Source organism: Magallana gigas, chromosome 4, assembly GCF_963853765.1.
Source record: "Magallana gigas chromosome 4, xbMagGiga1.1, whole genome shotgun sequence".
Taxonomy (NCBI): domain Eukaryota; kingdom Metazoa; phylum Mollusca; class Bivalvia; order Ostreida; family Ostreidae; genus Magallana; species Magallana gigas.
The window spans coordinates 2,294,223-2,320,518 of NC_088856.1; the positions used below are offsets into that span (position 1 = coordinate 2,294,223).

At 31.5% G+C, this 26,296-nt stretch overlaps 1 protein-coding gene and 1 long non-coding RNA gene across 3 annotated transcripts in view; both read left to right on the forward strand.

Moving 5' to 3' along the window:
* Positions 1-17,278, forward strand: part of LOC136274339 (receptor-type tyrosine-protein phosphatase zeta-like) — a 148,955-nt gene extending 131,677 nt beyond the window's left edge. The window contains exons 1-17 of one of the 2 annotated variants that reach the window (XM_066080885.1): positions 5,141-5,312; positions 5,517-5,702; positions 6,580-6,768; positions 7,031-7,213; positions 8,053-8,244; positions 8,528-8,776; positions 9,429-9,512; positions 10,702-10,810; positions 10,909-11,155; positions 11,243-11,330; positions 11,898-11,971; positions 12,147-12,183; positions 12,409-12,509; positions 12,756-12,875; positions 15,813-15,958; positions 16,218-16,353; positions 17,033-17,275. In XM_066080885.1, the coding sequence (XP_065936957.1) occupies positions 5,243-5,312; positions 5,517-5,702; positions 6,580-6,768; positions 7,031-7,213; positions 8,053-8,244; positions 8,528-8,776; positions 9,429-9,512; positions 10,702-10,810; positions 10,909-11,155; positions 11,243-11,330; positions 11,898-11,971; positions 12,147-12,183; positions 12,409-12,509; positions 12,756-12,875; positions 15,813-15,958; positions 16,218-16,353; positions 17,033-17,116 (2,295 nt within the window). In that variant the 5' untranslated portion in view covers positions 5,141-5,242 and the 3' untranslated portion in view covers positions 17,117-17,275. Of the gene's footprint in view, positions 1-5,140; positions 5,313-5,516; positions 5,703-6,579; positions 6,769-7,030; positions 7,214-8,052; positions 8,245-8,527; positions 8,777-9,428; positions 9,513-10,701; positions 10,811-10,908; positions 11,156-11,242; positions 11,331-11,897; positions 11,972-12,146; positions 12,184-12,408; positions 12,510-12,755; positions 12,876-15,812; positions 15,959-16,217; positions 16,354-17,032 lie in introns of those variants that run through there. The other variant, XM_066080886.1, reaches the window with a different exon arrangement.
* Positions 2,204-4,183, forward strand: LOC136274541 (uncharacterized). The gene is made up of 3 exons (XR_010712951.1): positions 2,204-2,310; positions 3,641-3,895; positions 4,010-4,183. It is a non-coding gene; the product is annotated as an uncharacterized lncRNA (long non-coding RNA).
* Positions 17,279-26,296: the final 9,018 nt, after the last annotated feature.

Sequence of the window (26,296 nt, forward strand, 5' to 3'; positions counted from 1 at the left end):
CTTACATGCAGCGTTAATATTCAATGCTTAAGATCTGTATTTTACATTATATTCTTAAGCTTATAGCGCTGCATTAATGTTATTTTAAATATGATTTAAAATTATGTTATTAGATGTGCAGTTTGGTTTTGCAGGTACATATACAATCGACATTTGTTCTTTCGGAAATTCATTTATAAGATGTGCTGATATTTCTCGAGACAATGGAAAGGATGCAGAAAGACTGGAAAAAATAATAACATGCAGTGATCGAGGATATAGCTTTGGGAGGAAAGTTATAATCAGCAGTTTTGATGAAAAACATTTGAAAATATACGAGCTGAATATCATAGGTATGACTGAATTAATGTTGTATATTATTTTATGTTTATTGCTCACGTTGTATGGAACACACTTCAATCATCAATATTATTTAACCTGAATATTGTAGCATTCATTGTTTACAATTGCAGTTGGCTCATAATTAAAACACTAAAAACAAAACAATATGGAAAAATATAGATTTATACTCAATATCATTTGAATTAGTATTAGCTTCCATACTTTCTTTAGGAACTTCACAAATAAACAAGAGCATGATCCTGGATTTCTCAGACATTATGGATACTTCATCCAAAGTCTTAGACAACAACTTGGATACGTTTTATCATTCAGATGAAAGAATTAACGCGTCGTGGTTCTTGATACTTGATTCAGTTTATGAGGTGAAATGGATTCCAATTTCAATAAGGGGAGGTAACAACTGTATGACTGTAAATATCACTGAAGAATGCCTACTGGTATTTACTTAAAGATGTATCCCTCTCAATAACTGTTATTGATAAGTTTGCTCTCGCTAAAAATTATAGTTCAGAAATGATTTGTTTTTATCTAGACAAAAATTGAAATGGGGGGGGGGGGGGTTATGGTAATACAAAATCAACAAGGTGTTCTTCCATGGAGATTCAACAGATTCAAAATTCGAGATTCAATACTATATTAACTATTCAAATTAAGGATCTGAAACCTGTATTATAGAGACATCAAACTGTTCTAAATAAAGATTATCCGCACGTGCACTTATGTACAAATTAATGATGTTCTCTTTAACTAGGAAATAATTATTTGTATTTATTTAACACATTTTATAAGTGGACTGGTAATAATGCAGTGTGTTTCGCGCAACTGCATGTGTACATTCCCACCTGATGCCTTTGAACCCAAGGATATTTTACCAGCAATAATTTTAACCCAGGGCTTATTCAACACTGTTGTGTAAAAATGCGGTAACGAGAGAAGGGGGGTCCTAGGCCTATTTTCAATACTTTTACTATGCGAATTCAATAAGCTACAATTTTCCCGAGGAGGAGGGAGGGTGTCCAGAATTGCTATTATAGCTTTGAACCCTTTCTGATCTCAACAATTTTTCAAAAGGTTACAGTCTAAACATCATGTGACCCACACAGCCTATCCTAGAGATGATGTTATACATGATGATTTCATTTTTTTAAAATCTCTCATTTTATTCCGATGTAAATATTTCATACTCAATTTTGACCCCACCCCAACCCCTGTAATTTAAACAAAATTAATCTACAATTCATGAGGATGGTTTAATTCTTAATTACAATTACGTCTTTTCTGGGGAAATATGTTTTGAGAATAATAGCCATTGTTCAAGGTGTGAAACAGGTACGAATGAATACAAGTTGTACATGTATGCATATGTACGTACCATTATAACATACCAATATAACGATGTTCATTACATAAAAAAAGATGTCACAAATGACATAATTTACTCTACTAATTACAGGAAGCGTATTCAAAACCCAAGAACGTACTTTGACATGTTCATTGAATAAAAATTTTAAACATGTCACTATTTAGGACAAACCCGAAATGATCTGATTTTCAAGAAAAGTATTGAAGGCCTTTTACTGTAGAATGCTTCTCGCCATATTTGCTCGAATAATCGTTTTTAAAATCAGCAATATTTTTTAATATGATACACGAAGGGTTATTTTATTGCATACATGCATCAATTTAAAACGTCTTCGATCCAACATTGACATGTGTATGAAGTGTAAGCTTATCACAAATCGATTTTCTCAATAAATTTTCTTTATGGACCAGGACAGTATGAAATACACATCAGTATTGGACACACAACCACGGATTTATCAACAAGGTGTAGGGCATTTGAATTACCCAGAGATCTAAAGCGATACCAGACATCAATAGAATGCGACAGGGCAATGAAAGAAGATAAATTCATTGTCAAGAAAATGGATACTGGATCGCTAAGACTGTTTGAAATGTATCTTATAAGTAAGCGTTAATTATCATTAAACGTGACTTGTGATAAACCTTCCAGTCATTTTGTCCGGCCGCCAGAAGTCTTTCTGGTGGTCAGATAATACAGTGGCCGTCTTACTAGGAATAAATCGTCTTTCTTGGAAGACCGTATACAGAGTTGAAATAATGTAAAATCTTTAAATTCTGCTTAACCTTTTCTTTGCGAACAGTAGAATACACTTGATGTGAAAATTCAATTTAGTCAAACAATCTGTACAAAGAGAGTGATCTTTATTATTCATATTTCAGAATTCACAGAGTATTTAATGTATTGACAGAAATGAAACTTTTTAGATTTTTAAATAGAGAGTAATACAGAGAGAGCTAGCTGGGTAAGCACGTTCACACGCACGCAAACACGCACATGCATGTTCACACAAACGCACACCAACCCACACACACCCACATGCACCCACACATACATCCTCTCAAACACCCATCCACCCACACAAGTCTTGTGTAGGCAACTTTGTCTTTTTGTCTGTGAGTAAATATTTCACTGGAAACTGATGATCTATTTTGTTTCAAATATTTTTGTTTGAAGAAAAATTAGATAAAAACGCATATATGGACCTAACATACGACTGAATTTGTTCAATTTTGTTGAAAAAAGTGCAACATATGTATTTTAGGTTTTTGGGAGTTGATTGTAATCAACTCTCCTATGAAGTTACTCTGGAAAACCGAAAGTGAAACAGTGTTTTGACCTAATTACAAATCATCACCGCTGACTAGACTTAATTCTTTAAAATAATACCAAAATTCGATGTAATGTAAGCTGAAGCATTGTTTTTCAAGAAAACGTATCTATAAACACTTTGAAAATACTCAGATTTTATCTCATACGAACAATTTAGATATTTGTGTAGTCTCATGTATTCTTACGCCAGAGTTTAATATAGTCTCGTTCAACCAAACGCTCGGCTGTCTCCGTAAATCTCCGACAAGCAGAGAGCTCTCTTGCTTTTCGGAGATTAACGGAGACAGCCGATCGTCTGGTTGAACGAGACAAGAGTTCGATATCAATAGTGCTTGGATCCATACAATTTTAAGAATTGTTTCAATTACTAATACATAGTTTGAAATCTATCCTTAAATATTACACAACATGATTCATATGGGGTTTCTCGAAGTTCTTGTTTGAAAAGTCTAAAAATTTATATTATAAAAAAGTGCACAATTCAAAAACAGACTAGAAACTAATTGCCACACAAAATTAGTTGATTTTAAAATAAATGACTATCGATAAAATCAACTCCCGTTAGTACTTCAGTACTTTAATTATTATATGCACTCATTACAGTATGTCCTACAAATCACTTTGGACCAAACTGTGCAAGATGTCGACAGATGTGTCAGTCCTGTTATCCTATCACCGGGAAATGTACCCAATGCCAGAGTTCTTTGTACGGAGAGTACTGCCAATATAACTGTTCTGTAAACTGCTATGATTTGAATTGTGACCAAAAATCTGGTATGTGTAACGGTTGTGTTCGAGGATGCAAAGGAAAAAACTGCGAAGAATATATCAGCACGTCTCTCTCAACAACAGATACAGGTTAATATAAACCATAGCAAATTTAATCATAATATTACCTTGCATTCTGTTTCCAATCATTTTAAGTAAACATAAAATTTGGTCACCGTCAAAAGGAAACGTTTATTATTATAGCACAACTGACGAACATGGAACCTAATGTTTGCAATCATTCGTGTGTCACATGTGAGGAAGACATCAAGGTGTGTATACTGTGCACTCAATACCTGGTACACGAGGTTTGTCAATATAGATGTGCCGAAATTTGCTCTGGGAGCTCCTGCCAGGGAAGATATGGAAACTGCTCCAGCAATGGAAAGATAAGAGAAACCAAAGAGCTAAAGTGCAGTAAGCTTATCATCTATTGTACCCGGTATATTATTATTTAATTCATTATTGATATAGTTTTATTAAAAAGATTATTGTAAAGTAGAAATGAAGATATTTTAATTTATTTGAAGATAAATAGGAATGTACAATATAAAAAGTCAACGTCCTGGTTTACCCCAAATATATGCAAAATCTATGTAAGATTAAAAAAAAGAAACATCGATTTGATTTAAACCAGAGACTAGCTGCAATTACGGGGTATGAGTTAGTATAAAATGTTTTGGGTAGGATAACTATAGTGAGGGACATGCGTAAGGTAAAGCTGTTAGGGTGGCAATATGGTTGGTGAACTATATTTGATTTATACGTATTTTTCTGCTGAACTCTTTGTTGAAAGATTAACGCATGTGTTAAAATGAAAAAAATGAACGAAAATCCTTTTGACGGACATTGAGTGTAATCCTTACGCTACGCTCTTTTTATAGGGTGATTATTGATAGACACCATTTCTTACGAGATAATGGTGTCTTAGTAGTGTGGAATATCTGATGACGACCTGTTGCTTTCTGTGTTATCTGTATTTAGGAAGTAAGTATGCCTTCTTTTCATAATTTGTTAATTTTGAGATCGAGAATATTCCGCTTTAAAACATGTAACTGAAGTTCAATTAATGTCCTTAACCATGTTTTTGAATCATGTAGTACTATACCCAATGAGTACAAATGAATGACTTAAAGACAAATTTGCGCAAGATATACAATTTAACAAATAAAGTTGAGTGAAGAGTTAAAAAATATTAAATTTTTGCAAAAAATGATACCATAAGTACATTCTTCTAATTTTCGTTTCGCAAATATAAAAAATGGTGTTACCCATTACATGCTGATTGCGGAAATAAACTTCCGAAAATCATCAACGCGGAAGGAAAAATGTCAATGGTTTATCATGATAACGCCGTTGCAATGTTATTTTATATTTCTAAAGGAACTGTTAAAATCTAATTTTTTATTTCCTAGAATTCATATATTTATATAGAAAATGCTGACAGATAATGTTTGGATTAAAGCTCTCTTTATTTTTACAGTGATATTTTTTCTTAAGATAGAAGGTAACGTAACCTATATATCTATCTATCTATGTATCTATCTATCTATCTATCTATCTATCTATCTATCTATCTATCTATCTATCTATCTATCTATCTATCTATCTATCTATCTATCTATGTCTGTCTGTCTATCTGTTTTTCTGTCTGTCTGTCTGTGTAATAAAGTTTTGGTGAAGATTTTATAGTTTTAAAAATGAATTATAGGCACAACAGCCTTTCCTATATTGGAGGTCAGCCAGACCTCCACCAATGGCTCTAGCATTGCCTCCCTCGGTTGTGATGGTGACATGGACACATTCTCTCTCACCAACTCTGGGGGAATCCAGTCATGGAGCATGATTTTAAAAACGAAAACAACAATCACATGGATCTTTATCAGTATTGGAGCCGGTAAATAATAAAAAAAGAACATTTCACCGGTAGTTTAATAAAAAAAGTTGAACTATATTTTTTATAGTACTGACAATTCATTGTAAAATCGTACCGCAAACTAAAGTAGATAGTATGTGTATACTGTATGTGCTTATTCAACAACAAAGTATTGAATACATGTAAGTAGGATACATCTGTATGTTAAGTTGGATATTTTTTTTTCACCCAGTTTAGATTCAGATTGTATGATTAGGCTTCGGTTTTGATTATGGTTGAGTGGCATTATGTGTGGTTTGAAGCTTAATACATGTAGCATATAAAAGCTTTTCCAAAAAAATCACATGATGAAAATAAACATACAGTTTCACCTTTCGACCTATGCTCGACTAAAAGTCCACTTTGCTTGAGTATGCTTTCCGAGTTTAATTATTACCTCTTGATTAAATTTTATAATGAGTGTATATCAATTCAAATAAAATGAAATTGTAAATAAGAAATTTGTATTAAAAAAGTCCTTTTATTCGTTCCTTACTGAATAACAGTTGCAAATGAAAAAAAAAATCAATGTATTGTATTTCAGGGGTTTTAAAAATTAATTGGTGTCGGTTTCGAGATCCGAGTAATTCTGTTTGTGTTGTTAACCGTTAACTTAGTTGGGGCCAGTTGAAAGTTCTCTGTTTTATCTTGTTTTCCCTATTATTTAGTTTACGTTTTTACTAAAGTGATTTGTGTTGTTGTAAAATCACTTTACAAGCAAGGAGGCATTTATGGTTTATATCGAATTATAAGTTATGAGTGATTGCCAGCTTAGCTCGGACGGCCAATGTTGCAAATGAAACTCTACAACAGTTGTTAAGATTAGGTTTGGAATAATATATTTGTATATATTATGTAGGTACCTACGTAATCGATATTTTACAAAATGGAGCTGAACCTACGAGCTGTGCTAGTATCTCACAACCTGTTGAAGGAAGAATGAATACAATTATAACATGCCCCATTATAGTAAACAACGTGTATGATGGAGTCTCAATCAGCAATGAAGAAAATAAACCTTTGAAAATATATGAAGTTGAAATCTTGGGTAATGTTTTTGCGTTTTTGTTCATCTTTATAGAAATATCTTTAAATTCATTGAAACCACTGAAAATTCTGTAAAGTTGTTATAAGACGCAATTCAATTTTGTTGTTTTAACAAAACGATATTAATATCGAAACAATTATATTTGCTATTTAAATCGATCTTTAAAGTTTTCATAGCATGTCAAAATATCAAATTGGTATTCGAAATACAATGCATGGCCAATGAAAGTTTCACTAAAAATGTATGATGACATTTCTTTTAGGAATTGTGAAGTTATCTAAAAATCAAGTTTTGAATTTTACGGATTTTCCGGAAACAGTCTCAAGAGCCCTTGACAACGATTTGGAGACGTATTATACTTCACATGGAATTAAAAATGCGTCCTGGTTTATGAAACTGGATTCAGTCTACCTTATGAAATGGTTTCTTATTTCTGTCAGAGGAGGTAATAACCAATCAAATGTTCAAAATCAGCTTCTTTTCCTGGAAGAACAAACAATTTCCTATAAAGTAAAGCTTCCAAGAGTCTCTTTGATACGACAATACTAATTAAAACTGGGGTGCGTAAACAAATCCCGAGTTTTGCGAGAATTAAATTAATTTATAGATTAAAAATGGTCCAAAAGTAGTTGGATACTATTTTAAAATCAATAATTGCAAATAACGATCCAAACGTAAAAGGTCTTTTGCGAATAAACATAAACAAAGGAAAAATAGAGAATTGATGAGTATTGAAGAAAAAAAATGAAGAGGCATACGGTTTGAGAAATTCTTGGGTTGTTTTAAAGATAATTTCCAGGAATTTTTATGTATGAGTTAATAAGATTTCGATAGATGTTAATACTTATAGGAGGAAGCTGATTCAAAACATTCCATATTTTTTTAAATATTGACCATTTATATATCTTTAATGATATAATCAATGAACGGAAAATGCCAAAAGCTCGCCTTTCTTGTAACAAAATTGATGTGTATTTAAATCAAGTTATGAAATTTTGTAATAACGTTGCAATTGCAGACAGTGTATCATTGAAAGATAAAACGAGAAATTAAGCGGTTTCAAGAGCAAAGTCTACACTAATGTAAAACGTTGTTATAATCTTAGATTATAAAGCCTGTTTTGTTATACAGAGATTTACAACATACACTTAAGTTAAGATGCTTGATAGCTGCTTAAATAAAATGTGTAAAAAAAATAAAAATAGACTACTCTTACTTATTACGCGTTTATTCTAAGTACGGTTCATTCTTGCTTTGTATCAATTTATATACGTTTATTCCTAGGGACATTTGAATTACACGTCACGACTGGATATACTCTGACGAATTCATCAACACTCTGCAGGGCATTTCATTTTTCCGGAATAAAAAAATATCAGACAGCATTAGAATGTGTCAATGCGATCAGAGGAGACACAATTGTAGTGAAGAAGATAGACGAAGGCTCACTACGGCTGTTTGAATTGTCTCCTATAAGTTTGTGTTTAATAAGTAAAATAAAAAAGTGCTTTTATATTATTCAATGACAAAGAAGTCAAAAACAACAACAACAAACAAGACAAACAACTCCCAATATAATGACAAGTATAAGTGCATAATATTAGTTTGCAATATACCGGTATGCAATATAAAAAATAATTTTAACTGTTCTTCATCTTTATTTAATGTTTTACATGAATTGTTTATTTTGATCTTGCAATAGTAATCATATTTTTTTTACTATTAAGTATTATCATACAATATAGTACATTATTCGCAGTATGTCCTCTAAATCATTATGGACCAAACTGTGCCAAATGCCAAGAAAAGTGTCAGTCCTGTGATCCTTTCACCGGGAAATGTACCCAATGTCAGAGTTCTGTGTACGGAGAAAACTGCAATTTCAGCTGTCCAGCAAATTGCGTCGATTTGATCTGCGATCACGAAACGGGAGCGTGCAATCGCTGCAAGAACGGATTTAAAGGAAATCACTGTGAACAAGATACAACTTTATTAATTGTATCAACAGGTAATAGGTTTTTTTTTTAAAAGGGTACTTTTAAATTTTCGTGCCAATGAAATATCTGGTAGCTATAATGAAATATTTGATAGGTGTTTAATTAAACACACCTTAGTCTTTTAATGCAACTTGTGAAAAATTAAATTGCTTCAATAAGAAATAAGTTTTGTTTCACAATAATATGTAAGTGGCAATAGTAATATCATAAATAATGAAAATCACACATATTCATATGATAGTTAGGATAATGTGCGCATTTATTGTTATCTACCATACACCTTTCAAAAGAGTCAACCAAGAGTATATTTAAACAGCTAATAAGAGTTGCCTTCGTTATGTCTGGTTTATTACTTAAGGAAAAATAAGATGTAGGCATATCAAATGAGCTTCAAATGACGAAAACAAGTTTTCTTATTGCTGGAATAGTGAACTCAGTTCATTTTATTTTTCTTAGATATACACGTATTTCTTAATCACATAGTGAACATATTATGCATTTTTGGAAATTTAAGCACACACACAGAGAAAGAACGTAAATGTTCTGCAACGCATCTTCTAATTTTTTTTATTCCAAGCACCGGCAATATTTTTAACAAGATACCATAATATATGAGAAGAACAAATACACTTTTATTCTTTAATATATATATTTCATTTGTAGATGCAGGAAATACCACTTCATTAGACAAAACAAATACCACTTCATTAGACAAAACAACATCCTCTGTCCCATCCAACATAAAAAGTGATTGTGTTTTGTAAAAAAAAATATGCTCCTTTATAAATAAATTTTAGAGATATTTTGCATGCATTTGTCCGAAACATCTAAGAATTTTCAAACTGATTGTTTGGCTGCTGCAGAATCAAAACGGTTTTCATACAAATAGAGTTTCTTAATTTATAAAAATTTTCTTTTTTACACCAGCAGAACCGCTCTTTTTTAAATAGAGAAATATTCAAAATAAACATACCTCCACCCACCCACCCACCCCCCCACCAAACAAGAGAAAAAAAACAACCAACCCCTACAAAAAAAACAAAATTAATGCACCATGGATGTGTTAAGAAATAAGTAAACCCCCCCCCCCCCAAAAAAAAGAAAGAAAAAAAAGCAAATGCATCATAGGTGTATTAAGAAAATGAAACTATTCGGCTTTGTCCCAGAATGATTTATTCCTCCTGAATGAATTATACATCGATTGCAAATAAAACAAACTTCAATATTTGTGAAAATTTGTACATAGGTATTCTTGATTTGCAAAACAACTTTTTCAATATCTTTGTTTTCATTGAAAACGAAGATTGTCGTAACACTATTGCTGCATTGACGTTTGGGGGCAAATCTTACAAATTGGGAAAATAACGCAATTCTTTTATTTAACTATTTTTGTGGGTTTTTTTTTAACATTTTCCCACTGAAATATGGCCATGTCCAATTAACCACTTTCATGTATATTTTAAAACACATACTAAACAAAATTACTGTCTTTAAAGTGTACATAGAATTTGATATCAATCGGGCATATCAGACTTTGTTTTTGAATAACCGACATTAAGAAAAGTTTATTGTTTAAGTACAATAACGGCACCCACAAAAATAAACAGAGCTTGGCGAAAAAAGTTTAAGAATTTGAATAAAATTTAAAAAAAAATTAAGTAACTCATTTGACGATTGGCCATTTTTATATCAAACAGCTTTATACAATGCTTTGAATATATGCTAGATGATTTTTATATTTCATTTAATGCATTGATATTATTAAAGGCCATTGATATGTTTTGGCACGGTATATATCGATTTGACATTTTTTTTTGAAAAGTATTTGAAGTCTGTAAGCAGTCAATAAAGCCTGTCTGAGTAGTAGTACATATTCATTTGCATAGAAATCATTAATGAAGAAACTCTGCAATTTATGCTAATTTTGCGTGTTAAGATCTCGAGACTACAGAAGATGGCAACAACGTTGACCCGATCATTTTATGGTGTATGTTGGTAATTCTCGCAATACTTGTTGCAGTAGTGATTATTCTTTTTGTTCATAGGTAAGTCAGAACGTTAATTATACGTCCTATTAACTAAAATAGAGTATCAATAAAATCGTCATATATAACTTTCATATTTAATATTCAAAATGTTTTAGCAAGAAAAAAGTAAATCCAATTGAAGGAAAGGTTGAGGACAATGGAATTATCATAGAATTCCATAGACGGATCTCCACATACGAGTCAGACCTTGTGGAGATTGTGGAAGACGATCCTAATGAAATCGAGGAGGAAGTTATTACCGTGGAATACAATAACTTGACGTCACAGAGGGTGTATAAAAATAAGTTCATCGAGGACTTGCCAAGCAGAAAAAATAATGGCGCCCTGGAGAGAGAGTTCATTGTATAAATCATTATTTTTTTGTAGCTGACGCTTTATCAATTCTTGCACATAAATATTTGTTATCACGCTTTATATTAATCTTTGTAGGATCTTCCAAGCGGACTACTGGAATCATATTCGAACGCGTTGAAGACTTTCAACAGAAACAGAAACAGATACAAAGGAATCTACCCGTGTAAATAAATTTCTACAGCATTGAATTGATGATTTTTGCTATATATAAAGAATTACAAAAATACAAACAAGTACACCCTGTGAAATGAATTGCACAGAATTCAATTTGAAAATATACAAATGAAGTATGTTTGATGAGTTTTAACTATATGGGGGTCCTTTTGATTTAGAAATATCTACATCGTAAAGGAAAAGCTCTACATAATGTTGAATAAATGTAGCTATTTTGCCTATTCTTAAGCACATCTATTAAAAAAACCCACTAAGTCAATTCAACTAACCATTACTCCATGGTAAAAACTCTAAGTTTCATGTAAAAGTTATATTTCATGTTAATCACATTGCTTGATATGTATAATCTGGTGTTTTGCTTTGGCTACCGGTGAGCTCAAATGAGTTAAATACATTCTAGTATTCAATGCTATTGAGAGTATTCCAGATGTTTTTTTAGTGCTCTAAATATTTAGTAATGAATAAAACTTGCATATGGCATTATCTTAATTATTTTATTAATACAAACAATAATAAAAAATGGTTTGGCTTGATTTGCAGTAATTATCTTTTTCAGATGATCACAATTTTGTAAAGTTACGAGCAGATGAGGATGATACCGAGGGATATGTCAACGCCTCTTATATACACGTTAGTTATATATGAAAAATATAATGGTTAATAAATCTTTTAAGGTTTTAATAAAGAAGTATTTTCTTTTTTTTCTGATATAGTAGATCGCATTACACATAAAGTAACTGTTGTTTCTTTGCAATGATTATTTTAAAAATAAAAACATTAATTTTTGGTATTTTTATCTCTATAGGGCTTTGGAAAAGAAAAGGCATATATTGCTGCACAAGGTAATACATATGTTGTTAATCATAATTTTGTATAGATAAAAATGATTTTGCTTTATTTGATCTATAAAAGGAATCCTTAATTCACTCAATAAGCAAAACGATACACCGACCAAAAATGCATTTCTATTGTTTACAAAATTAAAATAAATAGCCAACCATGTGAGAATTCTTTTAATCAAAATGTTTTCCTTTTTCAAAAATACCCAACAGCAAAGTATTTTACAGGTCCTTTTAATCAAAGAACGTTAGAAGATTTCTGGGGAATTGTTTGGCAAAACGACTGCACAAGAATCGTTATGCTTACAAATTTGTATGAAGGAGATAAGGTAACTTCTCAGTCAAAATTTTGAAATTATTTGAAATGTTCTCTATTAAATCAAACTCTTTTTTTAATGATTTCAATATCTGACTAATCTATATGGAAGAACTTGCCTCAATATAAAACTGACGTATGATAAGAAACATTTACAAAAATAATTTTTTTTTTATTTTCCTCAGTCGTTACAATATACTTTGTCTGTGGTGTTTTTATCAGTTTTACCTTGACACTCATATTTGGTTGTGTTTCATAGATGAAATGTTTAAAGTACTGGCCAGATACAGAGTTAAATATTGGTTCATATACCATTGAATTGGACGGTATGGATGTGTTTGACTCGTGCACAGTGCGGTATCTGACGGTAAAGTTCCAGGTCTGTATTTTCTCTCTTATTTGATATCGTAAAAAAATTAAATTCCTTTATTTAATATGTAAAATTGACAAATTATATGTATAACTAGATACGATCTCGTTACGAGTAACGAGTAGGTCTTCCGTTCAATTTTTTAAACGATTCGATTAAAATATCAATGAAATTTCAAAATTCTCCCTCAACCACTTCCTTTTAGATAATGTATACGATTGTCAATATCCTTTAAAATGCTTAACAAAGAGTTTTGCTTTTTAACATACAGCACATTAAAGATTTAAGATTTTAGTCTCCTAAAATCTCTAAATACGTCATCAATGGGTTTGGAAATGAGTTTTACAAACTGATATTGCTGCGATCAACAACTTTGTTTTTATAATGCATTACAAAATCTTGATCATTTTTAACGTATGAATAATAGAGTTTAGGAGTCTATTGGCCCCTAATTTTAGGGGCCAGCCCCTTTTTCTTGATTTTATACGAAAGGTCTCATGAATACTAACATTTTTGGTTCTTACATCCATCTAAAATTGATGTTTACTTTTGAGATACAAATGATTGAATATTTTAGGGGCCAGCCCTCTAGATCCTTAATGGGGACAGAAATTCGTATTTTGATAAGTAGAATCAATTTAAATCATTTAATCAAACATTTTCTCTTCTATGATGTCTAACAAAATATGTATACTTCTCTAGTTATTTTTCGTCAAAGTTTTAGTACTTTGGCCCCTAAAAATCCCTAATTACGTAATAAATGGGCGTGGCAATGATTTTTTCGAATAGATATTGGTACGATCAACAACTTTGCTTCTATAATGCATTACAAAATCTTTATCGTTTTTAAGTTATTTGTAATAGAGTTAACGAGTGCCTTGGCCCCTAAAAAAAGGGGCCAGCCCCTTTTTCTTGATTTCTTTGAAAAGGTCTTAAGAATACAAACATTTTTTGTTCTTACACCCATGTAAAATTGTTGATCATTTTTGAGATACAAATGATTGAATATTTTAGGGGCCAGCCCTCTAGATCCTTAATGGGGACAAAAATTCGTGTTTTGATCAGTGGAATTAATTTAAATCATTTATTCAAACATTTTCTCTTCTATGATGTCTAACAAAATATGTATACTTCTTTAGTTATTTTTCGTCAAAGTTTAAGTACTTTGGCCCCTAAAAATCCCTAATTACGTAATAAATGGGCGTGGCAATGATTTTTTCGAATAGATATTGGTACGATCAACAACTTTGCTTCTATAATGCATTACAAAATCTTTATCGTTTTTAAGTTATATGTAATAGATTTTACGAGTGCCTTGGCCCCTAAAAAAAGGGGCCAGCCCCTTTTTCTTGATTTTGTTGGAAAGAACTTATGATTATCTACCACTTTTGTTATATATATCTTAACAAAATATCAACTGATAAAAAGATACAGATCAAAACGTTTGAAATTTTTGAATGAAAATTCGTACTCAATTTTCGTGCCCAGGCGAGCTCCAAGAAATGGCGCCACTGGCGTAAAACAAAATAATAGTGCACAACTTCAGACTATAAACTACCTATCCTGAAAATTTCATAGTCATATCTCTGATAGTTTCTGAGATCAGCTCTGCACAAAATAGGTCGTAAAAAGATGGAAAATCCGCCGTAACTCAGTACCGGAAGTGACGATTTCAAAATTTCAAAAAACGTCTAGAATTATGACCTCTGGCAATCATCTGTGAAAAAATGGTCAAAATCGGCTGAATAGTTTCTGAGAAATCGCGTGCACAAAATTTGTGGAAAAAAATAATAATAAGAAACAGTACGAAAACAATAAGGTCTTCCGTTGGAAACGGAAGACCTTAATAAGAAACAGTACGAAAACTATAAGGTCTTCCGTTGGAAACGGAAGACCTTAATTAATATGTAAGACAGTAAGTGAAAACAAACTTATACCTGCTTGATATCTTAAACATATTCCAATCGAGAAAAGACAATCACGATTTTTTTTATCAGTGTGATATAATGATATTGTTTTCCCTCGGATTGAAATGTCACATTTCCATTGGTTTAAATATGACACGTAACTGCCGAATATATTTCAATGTTTTGCTGGTAAGGATTTATATTTGGTGATATGGCAGACGCTTTGCCTAGATCTTCTTATCACGTCATGATACAGAAATCATGTCCGCATTTATAAGTACTTTTTATTTTGCTTTTTAAATTTCTTTAAAATTAGAGTAGTTGCCTTTGAAAAATTTCAATTTTTTGTGTCCGAATAAATTAAAGGCGTCGAGATCATTGTCTCAAGACAAGGCCCGAAGTAAGCATAGCTCTCTCCTATTCATGGCTATTTGAACACAAAGTAATCGTTAAGTTGAATATCCACGCGCCTTTTTTTACGTCACGTTTTAACTTGTTTTAATTCGTTATGTAGTTCGCTGTTGCTGCATTAACAGTAAACATCATATTTTGTGTAAACTGTGATTGGGGATAAAAGGTCATATCAAAGTTCAATCTCTTACTATAGTTTACTCGCATAAAATCACGGCCAGATGCCAGAAAATCATTCAAAAATGACCGAGGCTTAAGACGGTGAGTCGAGATTTGCTCAAACATCTGCGGAGAAAAAAAGGGATTTTTTTTGGGTAAATATTACAAAAAGTTGAAAGTGACCAAGAGTGCAGCTTCTTACACTATTTAGTAGTTGAAACTGAGGTTTGAATGGGAATTTGAAAGTAAGAATGGACGAGCTGTTAGCCAGCTTTTATATGGATCCTCTGGCGAACAAAACACTAATTAGGTTTGCTAATTCGTCTCCCCGTCTATGACTCATAAATCTGATATTTGTCCGAAATCAGTTAGTAACAAACCTTATAGAAACACTGAAAATTTATTAATGGTTGCTTTGATATTGTTTTGTATATTAACTTTTCATATTTGCAAATGCGACATACCATAGGAGGAAGTGAAGAAAGTGACACAATTCCATTTTACGGCCTGGCCTGACAACTCCGTCCCAGAAGATGTGACGTTGTTAATCAGCTTCCGGGAGCTCGTAAGGAGTGGCCTAACGTCTTCAGATGGACCAATAGTTGTTCACTGCAGGTACATCTGCAATGTGTTAATCCTCGTAATATATTGAATGGCAAGATGATTTGTAGACTGTCATAAAAAGTAATTGCCTGAATTATTCTACATCATTAAAATACATAGCTTAAAAAGTTCAAGTTTCAAGAAGAATCGAGTGAAATCAAGCTCGATGATAGCAAAATATTTCTAACTGGCTTAAAAGCTGTATCAAATATTTTAGACATAAAACCATTGATGTTTAATGCAGTGATTAAATTGATTTATGTATGTTAAGCGCTGGAATTGGTAGAACCGGTACATTTATCGCCATTGATTATCTTCTGGAAGAGGGCGCTGTTGAGCAAACTGTTGACGTCAAGGGATACGTCATTTCACTTCGACATCAAAGAGGGAAATCCATTCAGACATACGTACGGTTCCTAAAATTTTGCCGATTCTTATTTTTTCCTAAGTTGAATACTTTTTGTATGGAATCCTATTTATGTAACGTGTAGTATCTAATTGTTTTACACGATTCTATAAACAGTTATAAAACATCATGTAAGAGTGTATCATATAATTTGTAAATAAAAAGAGTGTTGTTGGGGTGCCTTAAGGTGGCTCACTGTATATGTACCTTAACATAATTTATCAAATCAGCAGAAAGCAACCTGATAGAAAAGTAATTGACAAATTAATAGACAAATATAGGCTATTTAAAAAGCTTTTTTCATAAAATCAAAAAAAAAAAAAAATAACAAAAGACTTAAGCAGAATTAAACTTTGAATCTTCAATACACAAGCCCAATATTTTAACCACTGAGCAAAATGATAGTTTCGCAAAGCATTCAAATTGCCAGTGTGAAGTAGTGTCATAAAAAATTAAAACCTTGATGTAAGGAGCTACCTGAATGATTTATAATTAAAATAAATATCCAGCAGTAAAATTACTTAAACGATCAATCATTTTATGTAATATTTTAACATTCCGATGACAGGTACATGTGCAGCATCTACAGTTAGCATATATTCGTATCATACTTTTTAGATATTAACTTGTCACTTCATAACGTGATAAATATGACAGTTCATGTATTGTTTCAATTTCAGGAACAGTACGTCTTTCTTCACGACGCTGTTGTCGAGGGATTCACTAACACCAATGGTCAACAAAGCTGTCTAGCTGTGTTATGATGGACTCTTTAGATACGACGTCGGATAGATCTATTTATCATTGACATAAACAGGAATGATTGTGATTTTAGAAACGAAAAAACGTTTAAAGATTAACCGAATATATGTATTCCAACGTTTATTAACAACTATACAGAAGATAATATTGCTGCCATAGTTTTGCCAACTGTTTTGTAAAAATTGTTTTATTGCGTATAAAGTTTCAATAAATGACTACTACATGTATACAGAATGCCACAAAGAATCTTTTGTCAAACGGTTTAAATAAAGCATGTTTTAATTTAATGTCATCTTTAACAACATGTTTTTGCATTGTTCAATTATGTCATGTAAATTTATGCACAATTAGTCACCTAATTTCCCCTTTAAAATTATCCTTACATTGATCTAAAAATAACAGATTAAAGCAATTTATAAGTTGCTTTCATTTTAAGTTCACAATTTGTATCATGTCTCTTTAGATTATCCCGTTTGGATTCCTATTTTAGAATTTACGCCTCAGTTTTGTATCCTAGTATTTTCTTTCTTGTCAATATAGTCATCAAGCATATCTTTTACAACATAAACCATAGGATAGCATACTCTATGGGGTCCCTGGTATTCAATTTTCATTTCTAATCAATTAACTCTTATTTGGAGAAAATCAGCATAAATGTTGCTCATGACTCGTCATAAAAATTTATAAAACTGATTTTAGGCTGTTAATCAAGGTCAAGTTCACATTATCATGTTATTTTTCCATAGGAGGCGCTTAAGTGGGTATCAGTCCTTTTTGAATGGTTTTGATTAAGGTCAAGATCTAGTAAATGAAAGGTGCCTACAGGTTTATGAAATTCAAGATATAAATTCTTTTAATGATGCCTCATAACAATATCTTTGTTTCATAGGGTGTACCGGGGCTTAAATGTTTGGTAAACATAATGAAAAATCATGTTATAAACAATCACTTTCTATGAAATATGAAGGATAAAAGTAACAAATCTCGGAGTTTTGTCCATTATAGACTAATGAAATATATCTAGATTGCTTACAGTCTCTCTAAAAACGGCATTTAACAAACTCTTGACCTCCTCTTTAAATTAATGTCATTAATGTATAGGTACCGGGATTACTTTCTCCATGATTTAACATAGAATGTCAAAATACTGTTAAATTTTCTACATAATTCCTTTCAAGCCGTTAAATACGGGAAAAGATTCATCAAATCAATTATGACGTCATAATGGTTCTAGCACCAAAAAGACAGTCTGGAATCATTTACTAGATCTTGACCTTAAATCATGCATGATATGTAAACGGTTGTTTGAAACACAGACAGTACGATCCAACTGTCTTCTAGAATATCATTAGCTAAAGGTAAACTAAACGTCGGGTGTTAAGTCTACATTATGACATCATGTTTCATACGTAAAACATAAAATATTTCTTTGAAAATAGCTGAAGAGAGTTACATGATTTCGATTTTTCTATTTCTTCATTTATTGTTTATCACTTTAATTCATATGTTAACTACCGCGGTTATAAAATTGAAAAAATTACTTGGTATCTTAAAGATCACTCCATGAAGCTGCGCTCAGGGCGTTAAGGAAAGTCTTCAGCCTATAGTATCCCTGATTCAATTCTCACTTGTCACTGATATATATATATATATATATATATATATATATATATATATATATATATATATATATATATATATATATAGGTTACAATTAATCCTCGCTGTGCTCAGTATTAATGTAACAGTTCACAAATAACTGCTAGTATAACCCGAAAAATACACTGAACATCCACTTTATTGTTGCATGTGTATTTATAAATGGTAAGAAACTGAAAAATAACAAAACATAATATTACAATACAATCTCTGATAAACGAAACTGACAATACAAACATACAGGATTGTGACAGGTACTGGTGACCATACTTTTAAAATTCAAACAAGGTTTCTCTTAGAAATCTAGAAATGTGAGCAAAATACACAAATTTAGCTATTTATACAGCTCAGTTATCTCCTACACAGTAACTTATGCAGACTAAATAAAATACACACATTAGCATGTCACAATCTAGCAATACACATTTTCTACCTATGTATGAAAATATTCAACTAATCTAGCACATGTTTACGAAAAGTTTATACGTATAAGACGTACAAATAAGTCTCGAGAATAAAGTTATTATACTTAGAATGAGATAAGAGTGCAATTTGTTCAGTTACGTATCAATTAAGACTAAAATCATTTCGAATTTCCTCTACACACTATGTAAAGAATAATACTATCTTTTTGCATGTATAAAGTAGTGAATAATCAATTTACACACATTTTAATGAAGAAAACATTATGAAAAACACCTATGTTGTGCGGGACATATATGACTGTAACAGTACTAATAGATATTAGATTGGACAAGAGAGATGTGTGTGTGCTCGAGAGCACATGGTTCAACGTACATACAACGTTCCTTTACGACATGAATAAAATATCAAGACCGGGCAAATTTGGAAACAATAAAAAATACTCCGGAGACGGAACAATTAATGTTATTATTGAAGTGAATGAAAAATTTTGACATATCTGCATATTTGAAAGCAATATCATTGTCTAACACACTCCTTAAAAATCTCTGCATATTTCCATTTTTAGTAAACTTAAGTCTCAGCTAAGTTTTTTTTCCCAATTACTCTGTGGAAGTGTCTTGTGAACTTGGTTCACTTATATTTAGTGAGAAACTTTTTGTATCACTTTATAAAAGTGCAATACTTGGGAAAGACCTGTAGAAAATTTATTAATATAAATACACTGTTTGTATATTTTTTTTCTGTTTTTGATGTCACTTTGGCTAGGTGACATGTGTATTTTACTAAATACACCCCTGCGAATGTTATTGTCATTCAAATTTTAGAACACGTGGTTTTATTTGACCCTTTCGGTTTCGCAGTCAAAATCGTGCCTCGTGTGTATTTTATAGAATCTAGGTACTTGTTGTCAAAAATAAATTCTAGACGCATATTGATTTTAAAATTTATTTTCATTAATTAGTGGATAAAATGTGTTCTAGAAATAAATGTGACAATACAAAAAATAGTTTTTTTTTCTGCTATTGCAACAATTAACAAGCGTAGTAGAGATCCCCCCTAGGAGTTAATTTTCAATCTGCGCCTGACCTAGTAATAACATCAATAGTGAAAGAGACTATACTATTTTATGCAGAATGTTCCTTGAAAATGGCTCGATATACTATAAGTTTTTATGCAAAACATTCACCCATTATTTTTCTAAAAACATAGTATTGCACACCACAAGCATCAAATATGGCTATGATTTTATTTAGCAACCCAATGTTTATATTTTCAACCACTCTACAAGTGGTTGAACACGAACGATAACTCTGTTCTGAATATCATCGTTAAATTTAGATAACCGCTAGATGGTGAAATAAGACATGCATCTTAAAAGATTTTGATGTTTTTACATAAATCAAAGTAGGATATGATGTGAAAATTGACCAGTACTTACGTATTTTTGAGAATATTATCCGAACACTTATACTTCCGCTCGAAATTTCACAGGAACTGAACAAATCTCGGTGAAGTCTCGTGAACTTTCATTCGAGCACCTCTGAATTTATTACATACTTAGCAACGATAAAGAAAACATTCCGAACACATTCGCAGGGGTGAAATAGGTATTAACCGCTTAACCCAAACTCTTATTATTCATAAAGAGTAAAGTCAAATGTGCTTTGTGTTATATATTTTTACGTCCACAAAACCATGAAATTAGCATCAGTTTTGGTAAATAAGTAGGGTATATTTTTTATTTTGTGCCAAAATATCCCAGGGGGGCCGGAAAAACATTTAAGGTCACTTGTATTCAGTTTCATCACGGCATAACATTGCCTTTTTGTAGAATTTGCAGAAATATTTGTCTATATCTTTTAAATGTTTATAAATATTTTGTTTTTCCTAAATATTATTAGCAAAATGATAAATTACTACATTCAACTTTATTGTGTTATTTTGGTTTAAGTTAAGACAAACACAGAAGGTAATGTAATCTATCTATCTTTCTATCTATCTATCTATCTATCTTAAAAGTTTAAATTATTTAGGTAAGTTAATTTATTTTGAATATTTATCTTTAAAAAAGACTACAATGAATGAAATATTAAAGGTTTGGCAGTTGCCAATTAGTGGTTTTCATTTTGCTTCTCTAGGCTGTAATAATGACTTAGATACATTTTGTCTCTCTAGGCTATGATAATGACTTGGAGACATTTTGCTTCTCTAGACTGTGATAATGACTTGGAGACATTTTGCTTCTCTAGACTGTGATAATGACTTGGAGACATTTTGTTTCTCTAGGCTGTGATTATGGCTTGGAGACATTTTGCTTCTATGGGCTGTGATTATGGCTTGGAAACATTTTGCTTTTCTAGACTGTGATAATGACTTAGAGACATTTGCTTCTCTGGGATGTAATAATGACTTGGAGACATTTGCTTCTCTGGGCTGTAATAATGACTTGGAGACATTTGCTTTTGTAGGTTGTGATAATAACTTGGAGACATTTTGCTTCTCTAGACTGTGATAATGACTTGGAGACATTTTGCTTCTGTGGGCTGTAATTATGACTTGGAGGCATTTGCTTCTCTAGGCTGTCATAATGACTTGGAGGCATTTTGCTTCTCTAGGCTGTGATTATGGCTTGGAGACATTTTGCTTCTCTAGGCTGTGATAATGACTTGGAGGAGATATTTTGCTTCTCTAGGCTGTGATAATGACTTGGAGACAATTTGCTTCTCTAGGCTGTGGAAATGACTTGGAGACATTACGTTTCTCTTTGCTGTGGTAATGACTTGGAGATATTTGCTTTTCTAGGCTTTGATAATGAATAGGAGACATTTTGCTTCTTTGGGCTTTGATAATGACTGGGAAACATCTGTTAAACAAAATCAAGCCATTCCTAACGAAACACGTATGCCTGGTAGCTTTCATTGAAACCTACGTTGGTAATTACTGTGTTTGATTTTATGTTATTATGTTTAACAAACGATAAATATCAAAAGGAAAATCAAAATGTTTCCCCATAACAATTCATTTTGCACCTTAACCAAACAACATCATGGAGAATGAAATTATTTCATTTGCTTTCTTCATTAAATTATGTATCAACCAGTCAAATCTTTATGATTTTATACATACCTATCAGATACAATTCAAACAATCGCAATGAATCTTTGTCAATATTCTTTACCACAACTGTATCTCCAATGATTTTATTGACACATTTAATTTGTGTGAAGGATATAAGGTAACTTGCTGGGAGTTAGAATCTTGGAAAAAAAACATTAACGTTCTGGTCTCTATTCAAACACTAACTAATCAATCCATAATCATCAATTTATTTTGACGTATTTTTTTTTTGGGGGGGGGGGGTAAGAAGATTGACGAAATAAGATATGTTCCATTTAATGTTACTTTGACATTCATATTTGGTTGTTTTCTATAGATGAAATGTCTGAGATACTGGTAAGGTACTAACATAGATATTGGTCCTTTTACCATTAAACTGGACGCTGAGGATGTGAATGACCAATACTCGCTGTGTTGGTTGTTTATCCAGTACAAGGTAAGTGTTTCATATTTATTCGATAACGATTTTAGATTTATTTCTGTGTCATGAGAAATTTACGTTTTTGTTTTCAAGCATACTTTCAATGTGGACAGACATACTTGTTGTTTTTATAAAAGAAGAGGTTATTCCATTTCTTTAAGGTTGCATTTAGTTTTAAGTATTACGTGTGTTCTCTTCTAGATTACATAATTGTATATTTTTTAAAAATTTCACTCTCTTTTATGCCAACTGTACCTTTCTTAAATATTTATTTTTTAAAGGTAGTATGAAAACGACATAATAACTTTGAGAGTTTGTTCTGTTGCTTCAAAATTAAAGCGACTTAAGTATCAGTTTAAACTTTGAGAAGTTTAATGTGCTTAATGTACTTTATTAGATTATTTGTTCGTTACACGTATGGTGCTGAATTTAATTGAATTAAATTTTTATGACATGGTTTATATGTGTCAACATTTAGAACTTATATAGAAATTATATATTAATATGCTTTGTATGGTGTACCTGTATTTTTTTTTCATTATTAGACACTTTGTGCGAAATTATTCTAATCAACAGTATGTTTTCTTTTTTTCCGTTTTTTTTTTCTTTCACAACATGTGTACGGATATACAATGCAATATGATAAATTCGTGTAAAAAATATCATGGAAGTTTTAAAATTTAACTAATAATAACACAATTTTGTATAAATCTTATGTGGCGAAAGCTGATTTTTGTTTTTATTTAAATTCTTAAAACAATAATTCAGAAATAAAAAAACTGGCAGTATATAGGAAGACTGAAAAAAAATCATACTTTATATTTATGATCATATGAAATTGGATTTTAACTGTTTGTCTCACATGCAGTATATTGTCGCAACTCGACATGTTTTCTTTTGTTCCATAATCGATCGCATATAAATGCATTATGATTTTTTTAATTTTAAGACAGATGAAGAAGGTTTTAATTTTTTTTATGTTAAAAGCACTTAAATCTTTAACACTGTTTTAAAAAGATTAGATGGAGTGTTCTCATATTTCATTTTTCTCTATACAGATTTTAAGAAAAACAATATTTTCTAAACTAATAACAGGAAGTTTATGCTCCCTCCTCCTGATGCTACGATTTTATTTAAATGGATTATTTTATTTTTTCTAATTTTAAACGAATTTATTTCATACAATAACAACATTTATAATGACAAAACATGAAAGTTTTAGATAAATGACATAAATCCAAAAACTTATCTGAAGAAAAGAGAGAGCGAGAAAAAAGAAATAGAGAAGGAGAAGAAGAAATTATGTAAATAATTGTTGCCATCTTTCCAATGTGATATTAAATTCAAACATTTTGTTTTCTATTTTTGCAGGGTATTTTAATGCCTTAATATATGATTCTATCTCATGTTATACTCAAAGGACTGATAAGTTACTTTTAAAGCATTCTGCTCCTGTATATGTATTGCTTAACTAGTATAAATATAACATTGCTGTGTCTCATATTTCCTCTAGTTTTGTATTCTCCAAATATGAAAGTATCCTGATTCAGTTCAATATCTTTATTTTTTGTTTGACATAAGTTTATGAAGTTTTTAAGAAGCTGCTGTACAGTTGGGCAATTCCACCTTAAGTGGCATATTGTTTCCACTTCAGTATTACATAGATTAAATAAATTTGAATACATTTTTATGATTGATTTGATATTGTAACCATTGTAACTTGGCACTATTGGTAGAACAACATGGGATATATTTTTTCCATTGTAAGTCATAGTTTTTATCTTGAATTTCTTTGAATGCTATAAAAACGTCGCTTTTAGGGGAACTAAGTATTCAGTTCCTGTGCTTAATAAAAGTTCGATTTCTACTACATTTTTTACAAGGTTTTCTACTATCAATTGTTATTAAATGAATTCTTCTTATCCAGGTAGATTTTACTCCTTTAATACAATTTTCTAAGTCAAGCATTTTTAGCCATCCCTGAGATTTTTTTGTGTAACAATCTTAACAAAACTATATAACAATCGTGATCTTTACAAAGAGCAAACGGCGGTGCGACCGGTCAGCCGGTTGTGCTTACTCCTCCGAGCCACCTGATCCCACCTCTTTTCTTTTAGAGGTCTGTGTGTTTCTGCTTTAAATTCGTGTTTCGCTTTATGGATTTTTTTGAGATTGTTGACAGTTTGTTATTGTCATTGTTCAGCCTTCAAAAGAAGCAGTTCGAACAATAAGAGCTAGCATCATTAATGTTTTCTATAGAAAGATAATACAACACACTTTATATTTGTCAATTTTTAAATCCATAAAAAATGTTCCATGAGATCTGACAAGAAATAATAAGCAAGAATATTCAAGAAAATTTGATGTCAATAATGAACATTTGTAATCCTTATTTAAAAATTGATTAAACGGTGATGGGTGAAAAGGTCACTCGCAACTAACTGTAACCTGCAATGGTAGAACATATATTAAGTAATAATTGATGTTGGACTGTTAAAACAGAATATCATCAACTTTGATTGAAATATATATCTATATTCACAGAGCTTGATTTTTTTCGCATCAAGCGAATTGTTAGAAACTACTTTGCAGAAGCAAGGATTTTCGTTTCATACGTTCCGTTTCCCCCGATCAATTGAGCTATCCTATTCACTTTCAAAAGTATTATTTGATACATGTAGTTCATTCTTAAACACTATAATAAGCGGCATATATACTGTAAACCAAAAGAGCCCCTCGTCGCGAATCTATCTCGCCTTATCGTAAAACATTGAAATTCATGACGTTTTACAAACAATACAATGATGTTACAATATGGTATAAGGAAATAGTTTAAAACGTTCATATTATTGCATAGTTAAGCAAAGTTAATACATATACATAATAATTTTTTGCTGTATCACTGTTTAAAGATAGTTTGAGAGTTTGTATAAAATGGTTTCTTTATCTTTTTCTCTCCTTTCAACTACGTTGTCGCTATAAAATTTGTATAGCGTAATCATCTAAACGGTGTTCCGGATGTTATATTTGCTGTTTGTGAACTCAGAGTACGGAATGTAGTTCCGGTTTCACCGATGTAGTATTGTCCACATCCCCCGAGCATCATACAATCTATTAGGTTTTTTGTAGATGAGTCCTCCTTTAAATATGGACGGATTTAATATCGTTGATCTGGACATTTTCTTTCTATATGCAAATTGTTATTGCGTTCCAGATTTTAGGCTGACTCTTACTTTCTATGACACGGAGATTTTCGAGAACTTTAGACATCCTTTCATCGGTTATGAGTACTTACTTTAAGTGTTTAAAAAACAGTGTGAATTTCTTTCGGATTGTAGGTGGCAACAAATTGAAAAATTTCTTGTGTTGGTATACTACGAGATGGAGGATTTATTGTGTGCGGTCGAAATTGTTAGCGTTTATGATTAAATAACATGAATGTTGTAAACTATTTCCTTATACTATACGTACACCATATTAGAGCACCACCTCTGCCCCGGTCGAAACTTAAACTTACGACCTCTGGTATCCATTCAACAAGCAGAGAGCGGCCAGCGCG